The sequence below is a fragment of the Phymastichus coffea genome, unplaced genomic scaffold (genome assembly GCF_024137745.1).
Source record: "Phymastichus coffea isolate CEN01 unplaced genomic scaffold, Cenicafe_Pcof_1.1 PCOF00046, whole genome shotgun sequence".
NCBI classification, from domain to species: Eukaryota; Metazoa; Arthropoda; class Insecta; order Hymenoptera; family Eulophidae; genus Phymastichus; species Phymastichus coffea.
In genome coordinates this window covers 209,652-236,438 of record NW_026706857.1, presented here as the reverse complement: position 1 = coordinate 236,438, position 26,787 = coordinate 209,652, and the positions used below count along the sequence as shown (strand labels likewise).

Sequence of the window (26,787 nt, the reverse complement as noted above, 5' to 3'; positions counted from 1 at the left end):
ACAAATAACAAAAGGCATAGAGTTAACTCGTCGATTGTTTTTCTTTTTTTCTGTTTTTTTTTTTTTTTTTGCTCCCGAAGGCGGAGACGATCGTAAAGTTTTTATCGGACTGTAATGCCGACCTCTTTTCCCCATACATCACGTACACCGTGCGGTTCGACTTATAACGATGCGCTCTAGCAATGTCGTACATAGCAGCAGCTGCACGCGAATGAAAGTTGAAGCGAAAGTAATTATTGCAAAGCGCTCCTGTTTTTCTTTTTTTCTCGCCTCTTCCTTAGCTATAAATTTTGCGAGAGTTCTCTTCCATCAACATCTGCCTGTGCCACGTGTGGCGTATGGATTTTTTTTCGTTGCTCAATTTACTTTCTCCTGATGAAAAAAGCCGCCGTACCCTGTTTGGAAAAGTTTGCCTCGTGCCTGGATAATTCCGAATTCATATCTAAAGGCCGCCAAGTAGTGCGTACAAATGGTCTCGCCAATGTGAAAATATGGATTGAAAAGTTGGCCTCGTAAATTATAAGGAGTAGTGAGAAAGAATGAAAAACAAGTTCGCGGACTTCGTTCAGAGATTGTAGCAACTTTCTCTTCGTGTATTTTTCCTTGGACTTGGCCGTTTATCCAGTTAATTGCTAAGTTCGCACCGCGGTTCTCGCTCGCTCGCTCGCAGTTGTATAGCAGCCTGAGATACGTAACAACAGTTTGCCGCGAAAGTTCGATTATGTATACGAGGTCACGTGTTGTTTACCGAGTAAAGGGACGGTCACAAAAATAAGGACTAAAGGCAAAGTGGTCTGCAACGTGACTGCAGGTACAGTTTTTATTTGGCTTTGCTTTTCGTTTGGTTGTAGAAATGCCAACTTGAAGCCATTCTGGCAAAGTGTCAACGAGTCGATCACCGTATTGGAATACCTATCTTCCGCTCTTCTGTCTTCCGAATACGACAATGCCCTGGCCCGTGCCCTGGCGATGCCGGAATGCCCGGTGGTACCGTTCTTCGGAGCTTTTCTACACGAGCTCCGAGCAATCATCGCTACCCCCTCGAAGGTCAGTTTTACTTTTATGTTTATCGACCTAACTCCATTTATAGACTTGATATTAGAAGACGAGCAATTTGAAATACGATAGCGAAGAAACAATGTAAGAGGTATAGAAAAATATCTGACGTGTGAATAGTATGGTCGATATAGAAAAAATATACTTGCTGACACTGAGTCAAAAGAAAATTTAACGATGTATGTGTGAACACGTGATAGAAGTCATATTTTTGTAAGCCAAACTCGATATGTTTGCATATTGAAAACTTAAAAATTTTCGGTAAGTATAACTAACACCGTAAGAGAGTAGCATATGTCATACAGTTGCTTTAAAAAGTATGAAAACTGTGAAAAACTTCATGAAAAATATATACTAAGCCATAAAAAAATTAGCAAAGCAGAGATTAAGAATCGACTACGAGAAAAGTATTAAACGGTTAAAAGGCTAAAGAATCTATAAAGACGACTATGTGAAGGTAGACAAGGTAAAAGCCGTTCGACGAGTACTTTGTAAACTTGCAAAATTCTTAAGAAGAGGAAGGCAAATGAGATGTCCAATGAGCGAATTAGCAAAACTGGCACTGCAGAATAATGCGATAGCTACTCTTAGACTTATTTTATTCGTCTCTCTCGATAAACGACTTTAAAGCCGTTGCTGTTATTTCTCGCTCTTTCTCACTTTCCACTCGACGGCTAATCCAAATACTTTTCTTTTTTTTCTGCTCTCACCTCCAGCGACAGGCTAAAATGTTTGTGCGCGACAAACGGAAGCTCACTTCTAATCGAGAGTGGGGGAGACGGAATGAAAAGAGGTTTTTTTGTTTCGATCGAGCTTTCATTCTATAATCGAGTGAAAAAACGGATGCAAACTGCTTTCCTTGTTATTTTTTTTTATAGCTTATCCGAATCAATAGCATTTCTGATCAAACTAACTATCAACTATACTATAGATAGATATAAATAGATTTCAAAGTTCGATGATATTTCAACCGAAATAAAAAAAGTAACGTTGATGAATTTCATTTTTATTTTTTTTAATGAAAATACGAAGAGAACGACGTTATGTCCGCTATACTTTTTAAAAAATTTATTCTACTTAATTTAGAAAATGTTATCCAAAATATTAGGGATCGACGTATAATTTTGAAATATGATTTAAAAAAAAATAAACCATATTGAACTAAATTTGTGTGATTATAATCATGGGAATATCGTTTGAAATAGCACATAGAATAAAATAATCTGGATCTTAGAAAATTACATGATTGATTTAAAATGATTTGAAAAACAAACTTTACCAGAATAACAATTAAATTAATGCAATTTATCGAGAATATAATCTTTGTTCTCAGAATCGATAAATAGACAAATTTTATGGATTATAAATATACACCGGCAATCCAAGAATAAACATACATTTAGGTATGATTTAATTATCATTAAATTGCAATAATGTCTGGTGGATTCCCATTTTTCAAAGAAGAGTATAAAGTGAATTATATACCTCTGAGATTAATCTAGAAAAGTAACGTTCCATATTACTAAATATTATTTTAAAGTATCTAAATCTCACTCGCTGTAACTTAATAGTTGTCGAAAAACACACGAGCTTCCGAAATACTAAGTACTTAGATAGTTTATATCGTAAAAAAATTCTTTCGCTCGCAATGAAAACTCCACCTGTAAAATGAAAAAGTTTAAAAAGCCGCTATTAAAAGATTAAACCATCAAATCCACGCTGTTCTTTCATATCTGACAGGCAACTAAGTTTTTTGTTCTTTACGCTCGTCGTACAAACTCGAAACTCGCAAGTAGAAAGCCGAAGAAAGACGATTTATCGTGCAAAAAGTCGAAGAGAAGGTAATAGCACGTATAATACTCAACAAAGAAGCAAGAGAAAGAGAAAAAAACTTGACTGTAGTAGGGAGCAGAAGTAAAAAAAGGACGAAAGGAAAGAGAGTATAGAGTTCGATTCTTGCCGGCCACTTAGCCTTCCGAAGGTATCAGTCGTGCTGGCCACGCGGAAGGAACGAGCGTTACACGAACGATTTGGCACACCACCAAGGAGCACCCCCGATAAAATACTCTAACGTCACGCCAGATAATTTATTTCGTTCGATCCCTCTCTTTATGCCTTATATGTCTCTTTGCTATTACACTTGTTGAGTTTTGCGCCTCGTTTCTCAACCGACCGTTTGATATACATAGGGCTGACCATAAGAATGCTTATTCTACTTAAATACTTTTACCCGCAATGGAAAAGCAAACATTCGGCTTCAAGTTAAACGGATTCAAGACGTGATTTCTTTCAATAATGTTATTACAGATTGGATGATATTTTTCTCTCCGCTGCAACTGCTGCGATTCGCTGGATGATGGATGCCGACTGTTTTATACTGTTATGTGTACATTTGTCTTGTGAACACGCAGAGCCTCATGATTTGTGACGACATTGATAGATAGCGTAATTAGAATGTTATATAATATCAAAAAAGATTTTTCCTTTTGTTTTTCCAATTAAATATCAACTGCGCACAAGGTATTCATAAATACACACAAGAAAGTACTCACTTATGCAGAAAAAATATTTTTCAATCAAGCTCTTTTTGTTTTTGTTACTTGCACGTTTTTGAAGCTGCGTGCAGTTAAGGTTTTTTCTCGACAGCGTACAAAACTATTAAATCAAATTAAGACCTCTAACACACCCAGCTTAATAAGAAAACACACTGTGAAGATGTGAAAAATGGTAGTAATCGTATTTCTTTTCAGTAGTAGTAGTATTTTTCTGGAAATACTTTTATTCAGTATTGATTACTCTGTGGTTGTACGAAAGAAAATAAAGAAGGACTCGATATAGCTTTACCTTACGAGCTTCGCGAAATCTTAGAAGCAAGTAATGCCTCTCGACCTTTTTAATTACTACGAGAACGAAAGAGAGAGAGAGAGAGAGAGAGAGAGAGAGAGAGAGAGAGAGAGAGAGAGAGAGAGAGGAGGGCGGGTAGAGAGAAAGGCAACGTGAGATGATATATAAGGGAATAAAAAGAGAAAAAGAAAACAGGAGCATTCGTGCGTTACCTTATCGGCGTCAAAAGCTTATCTTCTATCTGTGGCATAATCTCCTCTGCTCGAATTTCTTCTCCTTCTCGCGCAACGTTATACTCCGAGTAAACGTGCCGAAGCAGCTTGTTTCATTAATTATTGCCAGGCTCGTAGACGCTCGACTCTCAAAGGCTCGTAATTTCAAGTATTTACTTCAGATCTTTTGGGGATATATCTTCTTGAAAATCCACTCTGCTTTATTTCTGACCCTCCTTTATGAGCAAAACATCAAGTATACTTCTGCAATATTTACACTCGAGTGTTATTAGTACCCTTACTTTAGTCATTGTACATGCATTTCAGATTTAGATTTATCTTTATAAAAAGATTTTCAGCTATTCAAAAGAACGCTACAAAAGACACTACTATACATATAAAAAAAGGTTATAGCAAACGACTCTGAAGAATACTGCGGAGAATGGAAACGACGAAAGAAGAACACCTAGATGGCGAAGAAGATGAAGGAGGCATTCGACAACAAGGTTAGGGGTTTCTATCGGCCTCCAGCAGCTTAGACGGTTGTAGGCCGGCGGAAACTACTTGCTCTTGTCGTCGACGATCAACGGTCTCGGATATCACGTTTCGCAATTCCTCAATTCTCTTTCTTTCTCTCTTTCGTACTGCAGAGGACATTTTTTTTCCAAACAAACAATCTTTTTCACGTGGCTCACTGCGGCTATGTGCATCTTTTACTGAATTTCACGCTTGTAACTCTTTTTGCCCTTATACTTCGTTATACCGTTTTTACCCGTTGTAAACGGTTGTTATAAATATGATAGGTTAAAAATACATTTCATTATACTTTTGTGGTGATATTTTTGTGCGAATTTTAAATATTAATGAACCCTAATGATTTAGGTAATAATGTGCTATTTTTATGATTATGTTAAAAGTAGATACTACTAGTTTATCATTGTAAATATTACGAGTATACTGGATGAACATTTGGTCTATTTAAATATCCATCAGTAAAAACCAAAGAATACTGATTACTTTACAATGTATGCATGTAACTGTTATATCACTGTACTGTAATTTTCAATACTGTTGAAATTCTGAAAAGTCATGAAATCCACACCATCAATCGATAAGTTTTCAAAGTGCTCAAACGAACATTTTCAAGTCAATAAAAAGGAAGTTGCATTATTTTATACGTTGTTTGACAATGTAACGAGCTTTTTGAAAGCTTTTCAAAAAAGGCACTCGACGCGCCATTGAAAAAGTGAAAGATAAATAAATTGGTCAATGAAAATACAGTGAAATATACAATACAAAATGAATTATAGCCTCCTTCGGAGAGCAGAGAAAAAGAGACTTCCCGCGCTAGCAGTAAGGAGGGTGAATCCCTCGACAACGTGCCTTTACTCTCGCCTGGAGCGAGAAACATCGGTGGTGACGCCGATTCTCCCCGTTATCCTCCTCATTCGCAACAACAAAAACAACAACATACCTGTGAGCAACAACATGATGCCGAGCTACGGCGTCGGAATCTCGAACGATCCGATAGCCATTCCGAGCCTCAGTCGCCAAGGCGTAAACCCTCAGACGATGAGCCCACCATTCATTCCGTTCTCGATAAGGTACCATTTTATACATCAACACTTTATATTTTGTAGAAGAAAATGAATTACAGTTAAACACAATAAATCATTTTAATTATTACATTGAGCTTTCGTCGTGCTCATATCTATTCTCTCCACTATATAAAAGTCAGTGTCAGTGGTGTAAAATGATCGAAGACAACGATGAATTTTTTCAGATAATGCTCTTCCATCAGCATCGTCACCACCGTGGCAAAGATGCAACGACTGGCTCGTTGCATCGTACGTTGAGCTTTCACACCTCATCCTTGGAGCAGACATACATGGGTGATGAGTGTGACGAAAACGACTATCATCTTGACCTCGACTCCTACAAACCAGTGCAGCCTGTCAAGCACGATCATGGAGTCGCCCTGTTTCCTGTAGCCGCGCCTCAAAATGGCATGGACCTACATTTTCTTCAGGTTAGTTATTTTTTGTTCAGAATTCCAAGCAATTGATCCATACATGAACGATCTCATCGTTGTATATCATTAAAATCATCTCAGTTTTCTAGTGAACTTTATTATTAATAGTCATCAATGAAAACAGTCTTTCCGTTATTCGAAGAACCGTTGAATATGTCTAACGATCTATGTGATTCGAATTGTAAAGAAATAGAACGAATCAATTTTCTCCGCTCTGCATTTATAAATTAAAAACTCGAGAAAATTGAAACTTGCTCTCAGACAGCAAGATACGTACAGGTCGACAGGTTTTATGCTTATCTTCAAATCGAAAAAAATTCAGCTTGTTCGAGGAGAAAAATAACGAGCGGAAGACGAATTCTTAAGAATCCGTTGAGTTTCCTGGCATTATTAATGGTCAATATGCATTGAACCTTTACTTTTTCTTTTTTCTTAATAATTATTTCTTTTTCAAAGTCAAATTTTATATTGCGAAAACTAATTTTTTTTCACAATACAAAAACTATTAATTCAATAAAAATATCAAGGAAATATCAAATAATTTCGAAAATATTTGAGAATTTATTTCATCGGAAAGTCAGTGAGTGCTTTGCGTAATAGTTTTTTCAAGAGGTAATAACTTCTCGTTAAAATGTATATAATGTTGTATAACAGGCTGTTTAATTGTCTAAGGTTATAAAGTCAAAGCAAGATGATTAAATAATTTACCAAACTAAACCAACATTACTGCACGCGGTTCTAAAGTTATTCCAGGTATTTAGGCTGTTCACTATGTCGGAACTCTTTCCAAACATAGTTGTTAATTTTTTATGTCCTACTTATACACAGATTTACCCACAAACACTGAACTTTATTTTTATATCTTTATGAGAAATTGATAGGATTGTATTGGCTCTTCTTTTCACCTCTATCTGCGTACGTGTAGATAAAAGTGTCTGTGTATGTAAAATAAATATATTTAAATGCAATTATTTAAATGACTTCGTCATGATATGAGAGTAGCATCAGAGTCTCGTTTATCTACATACTAGAAGAAAAGCCAGTTTAATCAAAGAAATGTAAGAGTTAAGCAAGATTTTCACGTATTTATTTGAATAAATGGAAAAAATCAAGGACATGCTTAATTAATTCTGCAAGATAATATAATTTCCTCGCAATTTACACATTGAAATAAAATAGAAACAGAGAGATTGAGATTGAGAGAGAGAGAGAGAGAGAGAGAGCGCAAAAGAGCCAGCGTGAAATTAACCAGCAGGAGAAAGGAGATAGAAGCTTGGAGGACGTCATGGGCTAGAGATCGCGGAAACGAAAAGCGTGGGACGACAAAAGAAGTTCGCGCGTGGAGCCAAACGATTGGTGGCGAGCATCTGGGTCGCACGCGCAGAGCAGGCGAACGCTCGCGAGGCAGACGGATTTTCAACGCGTGATTTGCGGTAAATGGCGCTGCGGCAGAATGTTTCGCGCCGATGTTTTTTATCTTGGCTGCAGCGCGCGGCAAATTTGTTAAATTGCACTGGAGGACTCTCGCCTCGCCCATATATACGCCTTTCCGCACAATAAATCAAACGAATCGAGTTTTTTCGCTCCTTTGTCTTTTAAGCGCGCTGACTGTATGTACGGCTCGCGACTGTCTGCCGGTAATCGCGCTCGTTTCTCTAAGTTTCGCAATTGTGCTTTGTTTTAATTTGGCCAATTACGCGCCACGGCGTGAGAAACTTAAACGATTTGTCAATCGCTGTACACACTCGTCGATTAATTTAAGCTATTGAAAACCGCTTGACTCGATGTCAATGTTCTATTTTTTACGATGAATCACGAAAGTTACGAAAATTATATTGATACAATTACAATTTATTTTGTCAAACTAAAGGATGAACGCGTAAATAAAGTATGCAGTCGTACTTTCAACCCTGATTATCCGACATATTCAGCCATGACTTATTTCTCGGCTATGCATTCGCTCGGCGCGAATTCGCAAACGAAAAATGCGCCATCCATTATTTCGCGCGCCATTGAGCGATAGAATGAAAAGTGAAATATGCGTTGCTTCGAAATAGCATAGTAGAAAGTCACAGTTCTGCTTCATCTTTGCTTGCAGATATTGCATCACGGCACAACGTTGGTGCACTGGGAATGCGAAGGAGGTGCGTCGCGAACAGCACTAGTATACGCTCGCATAGATCGAGCATGCGGCACGTTTATCTGGGAGAAGCCGACATGGAGCCCATTGAAAACGGGAACGGCGACGCAGCCAAGCACCATGAACGAGTTTACATTGACGGTGGACGCGGAAGAAGTGGTGTCGAGTGGCCTCGTCGCACGTTATGGTGCTTCACCGGCCGACTGTGCTGCCGTTACACTCGAAGAAGGTTACCTCGATCTGTCGTGCGTGAAGGAGGTAATGATTGGCTGTTGCGACCGCGACAGAGATCAAGATTTGCGGGCTATTTGCAAGCGATATGGGCTACCTGGCTCGGACTCTTGCATCGGCCTCATGTACGGCTCCAATCTATCCGACAATCGGCTCATTTTTCTACTCTGTCCTCCGGCGCTCAGCAAGTGAGTTTTAGTGTATTGCAACGAGTTGATTCATATGTAATGTGCTACTATCTTGATTAACCTTTGGTTTATTTCAATTCCGTGCGAGGCCGCGAATAATTTCGGCTTTCCAAATAAAGTTGATTATACAATCCAACTTTGACAGATACCCGATAGGATTCTACAGAGATGAAGCTCACAAACAATTGCTTGATTGCTAGTTATCAGAATTCATATTGTTTTATGGAGTTTGATCGAAAATCGGGAAAAATATTATCAATTGCGTTTCTCCGGTAGTTTCGTGCTTAACGCGATCCAAGTAGTATGAATCGAGTTCGATCAGGCTACGATAAAATTAATCTAGTCGAAGTAACAAAGATAACCATTAGAAAAATCTCGACAGGATATGGTACATGGGCCTCTGCTGGATTCTTCGTGGCCTGAAACGCCAGCAGCAGCTGACGGATCGTCGCTCACGTTGGCTAAAGGAGAAATATCTGCAGCTATACTTCGAAGAGGGCTGCGTGGAGCCGATGACGGCAGACGCGATACGTATCTTCGGCGGTCGTGACTGGTCGATGACGGAGAACATCGGTACTTTATCGCCCACCGGTGGCAACGCCATGCGCAAGCGGAACGTCAAGAGCAAGAAGACCAAGTCCATTGGAAATATTCACGCGCTTACTAAGGTATGCGTATACCTACGTACGTTTCTATATACGCATATATACGTATACGCAGTACCATCGTGAACTGTGCTTCTCACATCCGCTTGTCCATCCGTGCCAAAGTCCACAAACTTGTCTTGCCTAGCCGTAGTGTTGAGGCAAACTTGCAACACATTGGATTTCGCTGCCTCTTTCTCTCACTCTGCGGGTAGAGACCCTTAGCAACTAAGTTTGTACACTGTTTGCCGATGTTTATATAGATTAGCTGGTCTATTTTGCTGCGTTTAGATAAGTCCCCCTTGTACTTGTAGTATCTCGTGAATGAATGGGCATACATTGACAAAGACTTTCGTTGATTTTTTTATTAAACGCTTACATTCTGTAGAAGGCATTTACACTGGGAATTCGGCCAGTACTGCTAGCCTGATACCGATTTTACCGATTTGGAAATTCAAATAGTGCTCGATCAACAGCACATTAGTAATAAAAACACTAACTGTACTCTCGTCCGAACAAGCGAAGAAGATCGTGTTGGTACCAAGAAATAGAGTTGTACTGATGCGAAAACCATGTATCAATGTCGCAGGAGAGCTTCAAGCAATACGATGCCTCGACGCCAGAGGTTGGTTTATCGGCAACGCCCCTACGGCACATCCAGGGCAGCCGCGAGTCGTTGACGAAAATGATGCCGGCCTCGCCACGAGCAGGGAGCAGGGAGCAGCAGCGTGTCGCCGTTGTCGGAGGTGGAGTTGTCGCAGTGGCGGCGGCCGCCGCAGCGGCAACTACTCCGCGTTCGCCCCCAGGCTCCACCGAGCGAGTCGTCACTCTGCCTTACGCCAGTCTTCAAAGGTATAAGCTCTACTCAGTCCTCTTCCTGCGCTTGCCGCCCAAAGAGCATCGTCGGTATTTCGTTGGCCTCCCACGTCCGCTAAGTTCTGATGAATAGTTAGTGCGACGACGACAATGGCATTTGATGAAAACGTCAAGGGTTTTCAAAAAGCAATTTTCGTTTAGAAGAAAACCCCGCGACATTGACTTTTTTCATTCGCCATTTTCTACATTATTTGACGCTTATTCGATTTGAACCTGGGGCTTTTATCCCAATTGGGGCCAATCTCAAATTCAATGAGCTGCGCGGTGGAGTGTGATATATACTTGAATACTATCGCGATCTATAGCGGCGCTCGCTGCTGGCTTTCTACTAACACCAACAAAAATGGCATTATATATCCTGCTGAATGTACAACGAAGAACGTTATGCTCGGGTTAGCTCTATGTTTCAAGCCATATAATATCTTTCAAATCATTTCGTATGCGATGCGTAATAAGCTAATAATGCTAGAGCTTCAATTGTACCGATCTGAATAATAGTATATATATGATTTCCTGATATTTCAATACGCGATATTAGATCCACATGGTAAAATGATGATCGATAATATTGATGGGCGTCCCGTTTTTCGAAATATATGAAAATTGAAATTGAAGCTAGCCATCGAGTCGGGACTTGAAGGCAGAACCTCGTAAAAACCCTTCCACGTCATCGTGAATGCTAGATGGAGAAGATTAAATATTGATTACTTACAAAAATCTAACGTGGAATACTGTAATTGGACAACGCGAGATCTCGAAAAATTTAAGTCAATATTACACTTTTAAATTGTAAGATTATGTATGCACGCGAATTAGTCCGAATAACCAGACGAATAATGCCTATGCGCTGCGTACCTAGGCGCAGCTAAAAAAGAGTGACACAAGTTTCTCGATATCACACGACAATAACGATTGTGCGGGGGTAGCCTATTGTGTGTCGGCAGAGAAAAGGAGAAAAATGGGTCGGCAGCGGCGTCAACGACTACAGGTCAACATAGTCAGGTAACAAGTGTGACAAGTGGCACGGCCGAATCACCATGGCAGACGAAAGCTCGCACTACATCCATTATGTACGAGACCCAGCTGAACTTCGTGGAATTCGTGGCGTTGTTTCGCTCGTTCAGCTTGCGCGCTCGCAAAGACCTCAGGGATCTGTTTGGCCAGCTTGCAATCACCTGCAGAAGCCAAAGTGACGGCTCGCTCAGGGATTTCAACTCGCTTAGACCCTCGGTTCTAAGGCAAACCAGCGATGCCACGCCGCAACGAATCGGTAAGACATCAACTCCACTATTACGAGCCAGTATTTCTCACGCGTCCATCCTTACGACGGATAGATTTCCTTCTTTACTGAATTTATGTTCCATGTTACGTGACTTACATTCGATTAAGGAATTACGAGATAGTCAACAATCTCAAATATTCTACTGGGTTTTCGCAAACAACTGGTGAAATTTTTTTTCATTGCTTTCCATAAATTATAGTTATTATTATTGTCAATGATATACATGATTTGTAATATTCCATCAACTAGATGAGTTTGCTGCTGATGGATCATAGTTTTCAATAGTTAGTTCGTCATCGCATTCAGTAAAGAATCAACTATGAGTACACAGATCCATTAATTCAACGAGCAACCTTTCATGGCATAATCTTCGTAGATTACTAAAACTACTTCCTCGATGAAACAATAAACTTTCGTAAATTACTTTTGAGTCAATCACTAGTTAAATTAATGAGAAATTGCAAGAAATAAAAGAGAATTTATATCTGAGGTGATAAATTTTTTAATTAAACGAAAGAACTTTTTCAATAACTTTATGATGACGACTTCTCTTTACGAGGAGATTAAAAATTGCAAAGTCAGAATTAGTTTTTATCCAGTACTTCAAAATGCAATCAACTGATAATAGGAAAAAAGAAAAGGAAATTACTACGTTTATTTTATCCTGCAGGTCTGCTAACACGCAACAACTCAATTGACTGTCATGAGTATAAAAGCAGCAGCAACTTACACAAAAAGCAGATATTCGATGCGATAGCTGCTGCGAGCATTGTGAATAATTGCTCAGGCGTAGATACCTCCAAGTCCCAGGTCATAACGCTCGCCACCTTCACCAAATTTCTCGAATCTCGCCAGCAGGAAAGACTTACCGACGATGAAATTAAGGCACTTATCAAGGTAACATTCACTAATCCACATCTTCAACTTTGTGTTGAATGCTTATCGATCACCTCCAATTTTCGCGGGAACAAAAATTGGGTGTTGATAGCTAAAACATACCCTCTTGGCAGTAGTCTCCACTCTCTCACTCTCTCTCTCTCTCTCTCTCTCTTTTGTACTGTCGGGATAAAGTATTGCCTCGACACCATCGCAGACTATTTTCGCCTTTCCTTCTATTATCTCGTGCAATTAAGCCGATCTATAACGACGAACTTGCTGCGAGAGCGCTTTAAAAGCTTAATCGAGGTCGAGTGCGCCAACTCGAAACGAAAATAAATCGTGAAATCTCGAGTATTCTATTATTTACCCACTCTCCTGCCGCGGCGGTTCTAACGCTTTGCGCATGCAGCGTTTGCTCTTATTTTTCAATGCTTCCTATATCTCTCTACTTTTTATCTTCATTCTCGCTCGAGTCTTATTCCTTATTCCCCCTCTTGCTAACGTGAATTTATGATTTATTTCAAGCGAATAGCTAATCTATTTGGCAATAGATCAAAAGTAATGTGAAGTAACAGACACGTTTATAGTACGTCGCGCTGCCGCGCTATAAGTACTATTGCCAGTCCGTGCTCAGCTAATTAGTCGTGTGCGCGCGAGAATGGACCACTTGCTGAAAAGCCTAACTTTTCTCGCATTGTGTACTATATTCGCGAATGACTGAAGGGTGTACTGTAACATATTTTCTCATTATATACTCGAAATAATGGCTCGTGGATATTAACAGTATTTATCAAATTGAATCCTTGATGAATTATTTGGACAAAAGTACATATTATTTTATGGTCTGACTAAATAATTTATGATCACTGTGAAACTCGATGTATTTATATTACAGATTATTGGAGACGTAATATTATCAGTTGGTGATTTTGTCGCGTAATAAAGCTTGCAAAAAAAATGTCGCTCTATCGGTCGTCCAAACATCAAAGTTGCAGATATAACGTATAATTTTTGCACAACCTATCGAGATAAAATTTAACCGCGAGTATGAGAGTTATATTTAAAGTTGAAAGGCGGCCGCGACCTTATTAAAATTGTATGAAAATTCCCGTTGACCAGCACCGCGACACTGCCGCGGTCCGCCGTCCGTCGTGCAGGCACATTCATGCCGAAAATTTTTAATTACTTCAACTTCGTAGCTCGTTGGCAATATTGAGAGCAAGAAGCTCGCTCGCTCGCTTTCTTCTTGAATAATTTCTGCTCTTCAGCTCCTTCAAAAACCTCATTTCATCAGAATTTTATCCGCGATGCTCATTAAATCTCTGCTGCCTCATCTTAATTCACTTGAAAAAGGCAGAGCTAAGTTTGCTCGCTTGGAGAGGAGAGAAATAAGAGGTTTACTGCAACATTGTACTTTGACAAACGCGTTTACAGAGACACGAGCCAGATCCGGCGTTGCGCACACAATGGTGTTTGTCCTTCGAAGGCTTTGCCCGCTATATGATGGACAAGGACAATTACGCTTTTCCCAACGAGTACGCGCTACCAGCCGACAGCGAGATGCTGCAACCGCTTTCACAGTATTACATCGCAAGCTCGCACAACACCTACCTAACCGGACATCAGCTCAAGGGCGAGTCGTCGGTGCAGCTTTACTCTCAGGTACGTGTGTGCATGTTACAGGCCTATATGACTTTGCAACGCGACAGACGAGCTTCGGTTAACTACGTAAATTTACTTTCTAACTGTTACTAGTTCAAAGCGTCGTTTACTAGCAAACCATTTTGCCGTCCACGCTGCGAGTACATTATGGCTACAATTAACTGCAACCGCATAATGAATTTACGAATGTCAAATACCGTTTCTACTTTAACAATCGCACAGACATTATATTTTTTACGAGGCATAAACAAACAAATAAATCATTTAACCCGAGACTCCTGATCGAGAACAATAGTGCCAACCTCTGAGTGACATGCGTCAGTCTCGATCGTCAAAGTTACTTTACCACTTTGCACGTTGTTCTATAGACTGGAACGCTTGATTAGCGTGAGGTATCTGCCGACAAGTTTACGAGGTTTCAAGCTGTAGCCCGTGCGCTGCCTTCTATCTGCCACAAGCATCAACACACACGCGCTTACACACAGAGAATTGCGGCGCGCTTGTCAGAGGTGTTAACGTACATATTGATCTTGAAGAGCAACTACGGCGAAGCAAAAACTATATACTCTCAGGCTTTCCGATGTGACGTCGATTCGATGGCTTGTGTGGCGTAGAGATATAACTTGGGGCTACGTGTAAATTATCGAGTTACCGCAAACTTCAGGCTGTATATATAATCACGGAGGAGAGTTTGATCGACGTTCGTTTAATTTATATCGAGTGAAATTTCAGATAATCTGCTTTGTGACTTTGTTACATTTCCCACGTATAGGCAATCATTCGAAAGCATTGGATATAATTATTCGGTTAATGTCGTCAGCCTTTAATATAAACCCCATATATAATAGACACTGTATGGTACTTTAAAATAACGTATTTCAATGAAATGAAAATTGTGAGCAATCAACGAAATCGATATTACCCGCATAGGGCTGAGGCTGGTTTAGAGCGACTCATGAAATAATCCAGGGAAATCTCAAATAATACATGAAGATCACGATCGTTACCAATACTCTGTTCTCTGTCTCTCCTATCGCATAGGTTCTGCTGACTGGCTGTCGATGCGTGGAACTTGATTGTTGGGACGGCGATGACGGCTCACCTTTAATCTATCACGGGCATACCTTTACCACCAAAATCCCTTTCCGATCCGTGGTCGAGGCAATTGACAGGAGCGCCTTCGTTAGCTCGCCCTATCCCGTCATATTATCCATTGAAAATCACTGCTCGCAGAGTCAGCAAGCGCGAATGGCACAAATTTTTCAGGTAATTCGATTACGTTTCCGAACTCTAGCAGCATTTCAGTCCGTTTATTCAATACAACAATTCGTATATGTTTGTTTTTCAGACCGTATTCGGCGAAAAGCTAGTCTCCAAGTTTCTTTTCGACTCGGACTTCGACGATCCGCAATTGCCGTCACCATCAGCGTTGCGCTACCGTATCCTCATTAAGAACAAAAAAATGGTCGTTGACCCGGCTGTACCGCCAGTACCCGTTCAAGCGCCAAGTACCTTAACGCAAGCACCAGCAGCCTCACATCGTGGAAAGATACTCATGTCCGAGCGCGCTTCTTCGATGAAACAAATGCGCACGGATGTGAGCAGCTCGTCGGTGGTTGAGTACTTCAGCGAGGACGAGGACGACGATGAGGATTACTACGAATACGATAATGTTGATGGTTAGTTGCTATTCGGCTCATTAAAACGATTTACCTCATGACGTATGTCAATCCCATGAATCGTTTGCCGACCAGTTAAATTCTAATAATCCATCGTACGTTAATTGGTGTGCAATGGGTGTATTCAGAGATTCGCCGCTGCCGCTAAAGTCGATCGAGCGAATGCGGCGACGTATACGCGCCGTCGTGTCACGCGGCACGTGTGCTGCTGCATTGCTGACCGTCGAGCAATTGTTATCAGTCTGCCTCTTTCCACGGCTGTTCGCATATCCTGATTGCGCAAATGCTTACAGTCGACTGCGCTTCGATTGATTAGCCATTTTGAATGCCTCGTTACGCTCTAGCGAGTTAGATTCTTGTTGATACTTATCTTGATACATCAATTGATTCCCGCTCCCAGGCACAAAAGTTTCGCAATCCGTCTCGTTCCGAGACTCAATTCAGACTGTCGGAATAAAAAAGTACAAACTTTTTCCAATTTTCCATACTCCGTGACACGTTCTGCAATTCTTTCAGATAATTCAATCTCAAGCTACGAGCGTTATCTTGGTGGTGGTCACACGCACGTGCGTATAAAAAGCGATCCAGCAGTCGACGATAAATCGCAAAAACAAAGCAGTCAAATCGCCAAAGAATTGTCAGATCTGGTGGTCTATCTGCAGGCGATTAAATTCCGTGGGTTGAATACAGCGCCAGGACCATCCGGTGCATGCAGGATACGCCATCAAGCGCATACCGGCCAGGTGCAGCGCCATAGTATCGCTGGTATCGGCACAACGAGTATAGCTGGCTCGCTGTCCGGCTCACCGCAAAGCCTATCCACCTCCACTTCGGTGGCTAGTGGCGCGAGCAACGCTGAGAATCCCTTCAGGTAGGCAACCATCTATTCTCGCACGCCTCGAAGGCGCTCTCTGCCTGCACTCAGAGTCGAATCGAAAATTACTTTTTTGCTTCTCCTTATAGTCGATCACAACGGGGCATGCCGGCATGTTTTCAAACGTCATCGCTGAACGAGAGTGCCGCCAAAAAGATCTGTCGCAAACAGCCGTTAGGCGTGTTGGCCCACGCCGAGACACAACTCATTCGTACCTATCCGGCTGGCATGAGAATAGATTCGTCGAATTTTAGCCCCGTGATATTCTGGGCCTTTGGAATACAAATGGTCGCGCTCAATTATCAGACTGATGACGCGGCCCTTCACCTCAACGCGGCAATGTTTGAACAGAACGGCCAGTGTGGCTACGTGTGCAAGCCCTCCGTTATGTGGGACAAGAAGCATATGATGTACAGGTGAGTTGGCGAGCAGCGTGGAACGCTTAATAGGAGTACGAGGGCAGGAGGGAGCGAGGGCTCCTTGATTTACGTACAATTTCCACTGATATGTGGCTCAGCATTGCTGCCTGCATTCTGAATGAACTGATTAATGTACGTACCTGGCATTAGCTTTGCGCCCCAGTACATTGTCATCTCCGTTGCTAGTTTTATTGGTAATGCTGCGCGTACGTTACGTCAATCTCTAACGAAGTTGACAAGTCTGAAATGTAGTACTGATAGCTTTATTGATGAAATTATATTGGATACTTGGGTGGAAAATTAACTTATATTAGGGAAAATGATTCAAGCTCCATTAATCAGGACACTTATTTTGCACGTTAACATGTTTTATTAATAAAACTTTCAATTTCAGGCGATTCAACCCGTGGGACAAGGAATTTGACGGTCTACACTCAGCCCACCTAACCCTGTCTATCATCTCAGGTCAATACGTGTCACCCTCGAACCTATTAACCAGCACATACGTCGAAGCTGAACTTGTTGGTATCCCTATAGACTGCTCTAAGCATAAAACCAAAGTTATTCAGGGTAACGCGCTTAACCCCATCTGGAACGAGAAATTCTGCTTCCAAGTGATGTTCAAGGATCTTGCTTTTCTTCGTTTTGGTATCATTGACGCCAATTCACATCATCCAATAGCTCAACGAGTGCTGCCTCTAAAATGTTTGAGACCTGGTTATCGACACGTTCGTCTACGGAACATGAAGAACAGATCTCTGGCACTGTCGACTATATTCATTTATTCGCGGATGGAGGAGGAGAGTTTAGATTACAATACGTGCTGTAGAAATCATAAGGAGACGTCAAAGAGACCATCATCAAGCAAAGAGCCTGAAAAACTGACAACCGCAGATCCTGGACTCGGAGGCGTAACTCTCAAGCGACGCATGTTCTTCTTGATGGTATACCATATAATGCCGAGCGAACCCTACACAATTCTGAAAGTCACACAAGAAAGTACGACCCACGAGGTGATGCTGCAAGCTCTGCAGAAAGCTAATGTTTCAGCTGACCATGTAGACGAGTACATTCTCGTTGAGGAGGTGTCGCGTGGCTGGGAGAAGAGAGATCGCGAAGAACTTCCAACTCAACGTGTATTGGACGTTAACGAAAGACCACTTCAAGCTCAAGCTTCATGGAAAGGTCAAGGTCGTTTTATACTGAAGCGCGTTGGTGATGATCCGAGCAGTCGTGCCTGGTTAGCTTCGATCAGAAGTACAGCTGGCCATATAAAGTTGAACGAGAATAGCTCTAATCGTGAGATCACGCATATCTGGGAAGAGGCTGACACTTTCCTCGTGTGCATCTACAACGTTTCGCCCGACATTCCTTACGCCATCTTGAGGGTACCCGTGACGAGTTCGGCCCAAGATGTTCTAGCTCAAGCTCTGATCAAGGCAAGGCGCATGGAAGACCCAAGCAAATTTGCACTTGTCGAAGAGCTCGAATGGGGTGGTAGCGGAGCTGTCGGCAGCGGTAAGTGTCAGTTCCGTGTCCTTGCCGATGACGAGAATGTATATACGACACAAGCATTCTGGAAGACTCTGGGCAGGTTTATTTTGAGAGAGCGCGAGCAAGCTATACCAAGGAGACATTTGATTCCCGCAACCCTGGATCGGCTTAGCAAAGGCTTTTCCGTTGGTCGTTCTGTTTCCCTGCCAGGATCCAGCAAGGAAAAAGTACCCGTCGCTGAAGCTCTGTCAGATCCAACCTCGAGAAGCGTCAGAGATAGGTTCTTGCTGACAAGAAGACGCAGAGAAGTACATTCTGATGGTGAGGATGCCAGAGAATCAGATGTACTTACAGCTGCGATACAATTGAAGAAGACGACACTAAGAAGATTTTGCGCGTGGAAGTCATAGTGGCAGTCGAGGGCGACCGCGTTATCCTCCCTTTTTGTAACCAGGAGGAATCATTGAACGCTCTGTTAATCGTGTGTCGCCCCCGATCCTAAATTTTAAATACCCGCAATTCCCCATCACGTTCAAACCTCAAACAACAAATTGTGATTTTACTTTCTGTTTGTGTTTTGTTTTTTTTTTATATTCTTGATTATTACAGCAAGTATATAATGTTTGTGTGAGAGAGTTAAGAATTTATTTATGATTGGTTAACGTTAAAAAATAAATCTCCAAAAAGGTATTTCTTAATATACCGTATATCGAGATACTAGTATATATCTTATGAAACTTGCTAAGGAGGTAAACAATAGGAGGTGAACTTCGACAAAAACTCATACACATACACGCGACTTTTTGAAAAGCTTTTTCGATAACGATCGTTTTTAGCAAATTTAATCTAAGCACACAAATTTGTCTACCACCATTAGTGATTCGTTTTTTTTTATTGTATGTCCTTAATTGAATAATTGAAAGTTTAGTTAGAACAAATTATGAAACCTTGATGATTTTTTCGATAATGGCATTTTCAAAAAGTACAAAAGAGTAAGGCTCTTTCACTCGTATTCGGATTGCAGGGCGTTCTTGAATAACAATAACATCTCTGTCGATTATCTTGATAACATGTTCAACATTTATAATGCAATGAATGTAAAAATTACGCATAAAAAATAAGGTTTATAAAATAGAAAATACATTTACAAAAAAAAAATAACTATGGCTTACAAACACGATGAGATATGATAAAATCTCTTAGTCAAATAGCAGGAAATACTGAAAAGTGAAAAAAGAAAACGCCTACTCTATAATACATAATGCATTTCATAGATGATGAAACAATGACAATGATGTACTGCATATTTACGATATTATAGTTTTCTTACGGCCTTTTCCTAGCCCTTGTAGTTAATTGTTATTACACTACTCTTCAAGATGTCGCTGTATAATTCCATTTCATTTAAAAAATGAATGTTGGTCTGTACGAGGCAGAAGTTATCCTTTTGCCAATATATAATGTTACTATTATTATTGGCAATCCGATATTTTGTAAAACTTATATTATTGTATATTTTTTACAAAATTAAGAGAACATGAAAGAATAAAATGAAATTAAATCATATCGGTGCAAAATATTTGTTGCATCGCACTCTCGATATCTCTTATAGTATCATGAAATTCAGTTGCAGTTCGAGGTGAATGCTTTTTTAAGTTATATCAGAGCCTCATATCTTATCTCAACACGGATTGTGATAAAAATATAAAGTAAACCTAAGAAAGTCCCGTTATTATCAGATGCTCTGTGCTAATTTACGTGAATGATGTAATTTTTGTCACTTCATGAAGAAAATATATGAATCAAGATATTACTATATAAATATGCATAGCTATATTATATTTTGGATGTAAACAAAATTTTTATTTTGAACGTTGTAGCCGTTGATCGTGCTTTGAAAAAAATCTTCTAAATATTGTTGTTACTGAGTAGATACATGATGACATTTTATATATATACTTTCCTAATTGAATACTCGGTTAAGCTATAATATTAAAACTATATACTAATTCATTAGAACTAACGGTAATAACAGCCAACGTAACTTCTGCTGCAAGTTTCTAATTATTAAACTTATGAACGAGTTATTCGGTCAAAGTGAGATGTATCTATGAAATTTTACAGATATAAAGGAAAAAACTCGTGTTAGTGCATAAGAAACGTAAAAAAATACACGTTTTTCACGTTTGTGCAGTCTTATGTAAGTTTATTAATTGAGCCAAATAAGCATTCGCCTTGCAACAAAATAGTTTTTGAACGGAATTTTCAAAGGCACTATTTGTTATATGCACAAATGGTCTTTTGGATCACAGTATTCGTCGAGACTGCGCTCCAATTTTTGCGCAAGGTGAAATAATCACGCACTCTAAGATTATTTATAATAAAATTAAATAATCGTTAAAAATAGTACGATATATTAAAATAAAAATGTATGCATATATATTATTCTAACAACTTGAAACTCAAATAGTGTGTTATACACTAAAAAATTTTCAATCATAAGGAAAAATATATATAAATAAGTTGAAAAAAAAGGTTTTAGAATAACATGAACTCTCGTCGAGTGCCAATTGCGTACACTTCCAAGTCAATGTCAACGCCATCGATTCGTCGATCATACATTCAAAAGTTACTAAAAGCTTTTCAAAATGCCCTTCTCTATAAAATAATATGTTACTTAAACGCATAATGACAACGCAAGATGGGAAATATTAAAAAAAAAAGAAGCAATAACCCCCATTTTTTCTATCTTGCGCTTAGAGACTTTTATTTTTCTACAACGAATACACAATAGATAAGTGACAGAAACGTCATCACTTTTTTATACCCATTACAACAGATTTTTCGACTTGCATAATGCATCCTTTATAATTTTTTCAAAAAGATTTTTAATTTACTGTCAACTTTTAATAAATTCAATAATATTATAAATTCTTTTTCCCAAATTTTCACTCAGGCAATACGTAGAAAAATTTTTTCCCGATTTTATTAATTTATTTTAAAAATATATGCAAATTTCTTCGTTAAACATTTCTCAAAACAATCGTCCAATTTCATCAATCTATATTGTATACCTGTTACAATCGATGGATCGACGCGCAATTGTAATTATATTCAAATTTCTAGGACCTCACGTAGAAGTAAACATCGATTAGACATAGAGTAATGACTATTTCAAGAAATGGTAACAGTTGAAATTGAGCGATAAATAAGCGGGATTGAGATATTTAATATATAACATTAGAATATGTGTAGATAATGTTTCTTCTATATTGAATTATGCAAAATTTCGAACACGAATTTCATATCTAGAAATATATTTTATGGACTTTAATAGTTTGGTCCCTTCATTTTCAGGTGTAATTCTCATCAACAAGAACAAATTAGTTTCTATAAGTTTTATGTTTTGAATGTATAAGTGTTATAACTATATTTATAATGTTATAATTATCAATTTATCGAAATAATATATTTACCTACATAAATATAGTTTATTATATAAAAATGGATTTTTGTACTTGATAACAAACATGTAAATCTATTAAAATTGTTCAGATGTATTGTTGAACTACGAATAGGGTTATTATTAATAAAATGAACGTTGCTTTGTTTTCATGGTTTTTTATAGTTTTATATAGAAAACATTTAATGTAAAGCAGTGAATTTCATAAACAGAATAATAGAAGTATTAAAAAGTAAACTTTCGTGTTCGAGATTGAAATGTTTAGATTTCCTACTCTTCCTTCTTAATAATAGGGTGCGCGTTTCAAAAATAAAATGATTCACTAGATGCCAGTGCTTCTATGATCATTATACATATAACAGCGTACGTAATTAACTACTTTAAATATTCGGGACCATTCTGATAAAATATTTAATAAAAAAAATTTTTAACAAAAAAAATACATTTTTTTGACCGTAAGCAGTATTAAGTTTGTAATTGATTTCTTTTGCATACATTCTATAACCTATAAAATTATTGTGTACATATCTAACAATGTTCTTGATAGCATTGCATAATACATAAAAAAAGTATTGGCGCACAAGCAGATTTATCATGTGACTATATATATGGAAATAAAAATACGCACATGAAGCCATTCATAAAATGTACGAAAGTGAACACATATACAGCGATATAAAAAAGTGATTAAGTTATATCAAATGAACCCAAATGGAATAGTTCTGAAATGTTGTGTAATGTTTCTTAAGTACAATTCTAATCATCCGATCCACTTTTTCGAATTAGTACGTACCGTAGCCAGGCTGGCCGGGCTATCAAATATTACATGCGTTCAAACTACTGATTCGTTTCAATAATACAATAAAATATTGTAACTTGAGTTATGCGACTGGTTTTTCGCATACATTTATCCATACAATACTAATTTGAACAATTCTACTTATAAAACGATACAACAGTTTTTCAAACTTCAAATTTTCAATTTTTTTATTATAAATATTGTCTTTGTATCGAAAGTAAGGAAATACATTTTTTATTACAATACCATAAGCTATTAATCTATTGAAAAATAAATATAAAGTGAAAACATAGGTATCACTACAAAAATTAGATAATGAATTGAAATCGTTTAAAAATGTAAATTTTGTGTATTCATAACGCTTAAGTTGGTATGTTAAAAAATGTTATTTCATTTCAATAATTAATTAAACAAACTATTTTCATTTACATAGAGAACAGATAATATGTTCATGGATATTGTTCTACGAGAAAGTCATTTCATGTTTTAGTAACGAGTTTTATGGATAAAATAAATTAATTGAATAGTTACCCTCATAAGCAAATATTAGACATTTTATCAGTTTTAATAAAATAATAATAAAATGTATTTGGATTTTTGTATAATGTATTTTTATTCGCTTACACCTGAGATTTTCATTGTTACGCATATCATCTCATGCAAACCAAACACTTGATCACATACACGGTGAATATTGTACACTACATCCGCTTTTCTAACATTTTGCTTTGCAACTTGGGAATGCATACGCTTCGTCGATGAAAAAAAATAGTTATAATGAAAGGAATTATTGTTATACAACTAATGTTCAGAAACAAATGACATGTCATATAACAGAATTTTACCCGTGGAAAAAGTTCACATAAAATTATTAAAAAAGGTAAGTCACATTCCGAAATGTATTCACATGTGATGCGCCAGAGACTGTTTGGTAAATAAATTGAACAAATTTGGAATGTGCTTGTTTTTATTAAAATAACGTGGGAATTCGGTTAATTAAAAAAATAATATAGCGGAATAAAAAATTATTCTGTATTCTTTGTGAATGCATAGTAGAATTAATAATTGAAATACACTGTAACTCTTGCCGTAGCATATAATTACATAGAGAATAATATACTTTGGCGTATTTTACCGAGTAGTTTTTCTCCATTTGTTTCAGATAAAACAATAAAAATATTAATAAATATTGACTATACAAACGTATAACCCAAAGCATGCGGCCATTTAGATTATGAAAATCGCTATTACTTATAGTTATTACAATAACTATTCATTATGATTAACATTGTTGATGCATCTACGTGTAAATAAAAATAAAGAGCATTTTTACAAAATTCTAATATAAGGTTTATTTATTAAACTCTCTACAAACTTACTTTTCATAGCGTTCTTTTTAATTTATTTTAAATAATAGAACAACTGTTCAAGTAGATGTTTAAATAAGGAAACAGCTTTTTAAATTAAAAATATAACCAATTGAAATATTATAGTATGGTAAAAAATTTGAATTTATTATGCTATCCAAAGTTGAAATTGGCGCGTTTACTTCTGTAGAAATCGTGTAATATTCTCCGCAATAATTGTACATCTCGATAACTTGGAACGTGGCAATATTCAGATACTTTACGTTTCTGTTTACAAAATATTTAATCGCAAATATATTTTATTAGAAATAATTATTTCTTACGTAATATACATCTATCTATATGAGTAACATAAATTATATAGTTAAGAAAATAATTTAAATAAAAGTCAAGTTAATTACGTGTATACGATAATTAAAGTTTTATGTATTTTTTCAAGCCTTACAATCCAACATAAACTACCCAAATTTACGATCTGATACGAGAAAAATAGCATATATTACAAAATTATTAACTGATTTGATATTCCATTCTTTTGAGTTTTTGGATAATAATCTTATCTATGTAATTCAAGCACAAGTTGTTTACGTTCTCTCATGTAATCAGTACAAGTGACGCAGTCACTTTCTCTTTGTTAATACCACTGCATCAGCATTTAAGTAAATTTATATATTCGCCGAAATGCCGGTAAGTTATTCAAATTTTATTATAAAAAATCTAGATAAACTAGGACCAAATTCATGTTTTCCTACTATAAAAATAATGGTTAAAATAACAGTTATCGCAACCAAGCTTTTTAACGCTCTATTAAACAATTTTATTTTTCCTATCTAAAATTTTGTTAAATACAAGACCAAGCTAACAAAAGTAATAGACATTATATAAATTTCATATCGGTAAAAAAATTAGATGAAGTTATTATATTAAAAAATGAGATTGTTTATTACCGACCTTTCACTTTTATGCTTGTTGAATATTGCATCATAATTTATTGATATGTAAAACGTAAAGTAATTGCATAAAATGAAATGTATACGTTACTACATCTTACAGAATGTAAATTTCCAATTTCGAGGTCTCATTGCGCCCGTCTTCACACCTTTCAATAATGATGAGTAAGCGTGATAATACTATAAAATGTTAACATAAAATATATAAATAAGACTATTTTTCATAAATAGGAGTTTAAACATATCGATAATACCACAATATGCAAAATTTTTGGCCTCAAAAAATATTAATGGAATTTTAGGTATGTTTCTTAATTTCTGATTATTTATCGAGTCATTTCATTGTTGATTTCATTCACACGACAAATATTAATTGAAACGCATGTATAGTTAATGGAACTACAGGAGAAGGTACATCTTTATCTCTCGATGAAAGAAAAAATGTGGCGGAAACATGGGTAACTGCTGTCAAAGAAACCAAGCAACACCTTATGGTTCAAGTTGGAGGAGCCGCCTTGAAGGATGTAAAAGAACTTGTAAGCAATACGTTATAAAAAAATCGTACAATCACAACAGAAAGTTCTTTCTAATTATATGCTATAAGGATAAAAGTAAATTGAATTTAATAGTAAAATAATATTGTTAAATGTACAATATATATCTATTATTCAAAGGCTGCGCATGCGGAAAAAATTGGAGTGGATTCTATTTTATGTTTACCAGAATTGTATTTTAAGCCATGCAATATCGAAGAGCTTACTGATTACTTATATACTGTTGGTGCATCGGCGCCAAAAACTCCACTTTTATACTATCACATTCCTATGCTTTCTTCGGTGAATAGTAAGCATCTTTACATGAAATAAAATTTTTTTTAAAATCGACTCTGCTACCAAACAAATTTAATTTTGCAGTAAATATGGTTAAATTTCTGGAGTCAGTAGGAGAAAAGGTTCCAACATTCTGCGGAATCAAATTTACAAGTAATGATTTAGCTGAAGGCTGTCAAGCTGCTGCGGCAAATAGTAGACTAGAAGTTTTTCTTGGTAGCGATGTCGTAAGTTGAGTTTACAAACTTCTCAAACAACGTTTCAATTGAAAATGACACATAATCTTTATCATTTAGCTAATGTCTGCTGGTTGTACACTTGGCATGGATTCGTTTATAATGACAAGTTTGAATTTTATTCCGGAGCCTGCTCTAGAACTACTCAAATTTGGTAAGGGTGACCGAGATTTAAAAAGTGCTCGTAAAAACCAAGAATTCATCAGCAAAATTGTTAAGGAAGTTACTCAATATGGTATGAAAATCACGTAGTACTGTATAAGATTCGATTGTATACACAGCCATATTTAACAATCATAAGTGTTATTTATGTTAGGAAGTTGGGTAGAAACTATGAAAGTAGCTATGAACTTGACTACAAATTTATCAATGGGACCTCCTCGAGCTCCACTCAAAGTTCTAACAAAAGAAAATATTGAAACGATGGCTAAGGGTCTGACCGAAGCAGGATTGAAAGTAAATAAAATTCCTGCATTGAAAATGTCTTAAAATGAATAAATGTTTTAAAATAAAAACCTAAAAATATAAGATAGTTATGTGAATATGAAGTAACATGGCTTAATTAATTACTTATGTACATGAACAACGAAGTCGGATGCAAGTGCCAACATTCACGTTGCTATACCGGCA

At 37.6% G+C, this 26,787-nt stretch overlaps 2 protein-coding genes across 3 annotated transcripts in view; both read left to right on the top strand.

Moving 5' to 3' along the window:
- LOC131664936 (1-phosphatidylinositol 4,5-bisphosphate phosphodiesterase epsilon-1-like) overlaps positions 1 to 24,103 on the top strand; it is a 29,779-nt gene extending 5,676 nt beyond the window's left edge. Inside the window, exons 3-16 of the mRNA XM_058936427.1 lie at positions 852 to 1,047; positions 5,423 to 5,716; positions 5,896 to 6,141; positions 8,243 to 8,703; positions 9,086 to 9,371; positions 9,937 to 10,199; positions 11,150 to 11,493; positions 12,176 to 12,402; positions 13,819 to 14,046; positions 15,088 to 15,312; positions 15,395 to 15,725; positions 16,242 to 16,596; positions 16,689 to 17,015; positions 17,413 to 24,103. Coding sequence (XP_058792410.1) covers positions 852 to 1,047; positions 5,423 to 5,716; positions 5,896 to 6,141; positions 8,243 to 8,703; positions 9,086 to 9,371; positions 9,937 to 10,199; positions 11,150 to 11,493; positions 12,176 to 12,402; positions 13,819 to 14,046; positions 15,088 to 15,312; positions 15,395 to 15,725; positions 16,242 to 16,596; positions 16,689 to 17,015; positions 17,413 to 18,922 — 5,293 coding nt within the window. The 3' untranslated portion in view covers positions 18,923 to 24,103. The remainder of the gene's footprint in view (positions 1 to 851; positions 1,048 to 5,422; positions 5,717 to 5,895; positions 6,142 to 8,242; positions 8,704 to 9,085; positions 9,372 to 9,936; positions 10,200 to 11,149; positions 11,494 to 12,175; positions 12,403 to 13,818; positions 14,047 to 15,087; positions 15,313 to 15,394; positions 15,726 to 16,241; positions 16,597 to 16,688; positions 17,016 to 17,412) is intronic.
- Positions 24,104 to 24,605: 502 nt separating this feature from the next.
- LOC131664937 (N-acetylneuraminate lyase-like) lies at positions 24,606 to 26,715 on the top strand. Of its 2 annotated transcripts, XM_058936429.1 has the most exons (8): positions 24,606 to 24,828; positions 25,195 to 25,256; positions 25,323 to 25,393; positions 25,482 to 25,627; positions 25,766 to 25,934; positions 26,006 to 26,148; positions 26,218 to 26,392; positions 26,474 to 26,715. In XM_058936429.1, the coding sequence occupies exons 1-8, from the start codon at positions 24,823 to 24,825 to the stop codon at positions 26,644 to 26,646; spliced, it is 945 nt and encodes a 314-aa protein (XP_058792412.1). In that variant the 5' UTR covers positions 24,606 to 24,822; the 3' UTR covers positions 26,647 to 26,715. The 2 variants fall into 2 exon arrangements, with proteins under 2 accessions (XP_058792412.1, XP_058792411.1); XM_058936428.1 differs by having other exon boundaries at positions 24,825 to 25,256.
- The last annotated feature ends 72 nt before the right edge of the window (positions 26,716 to 26,787 follow it).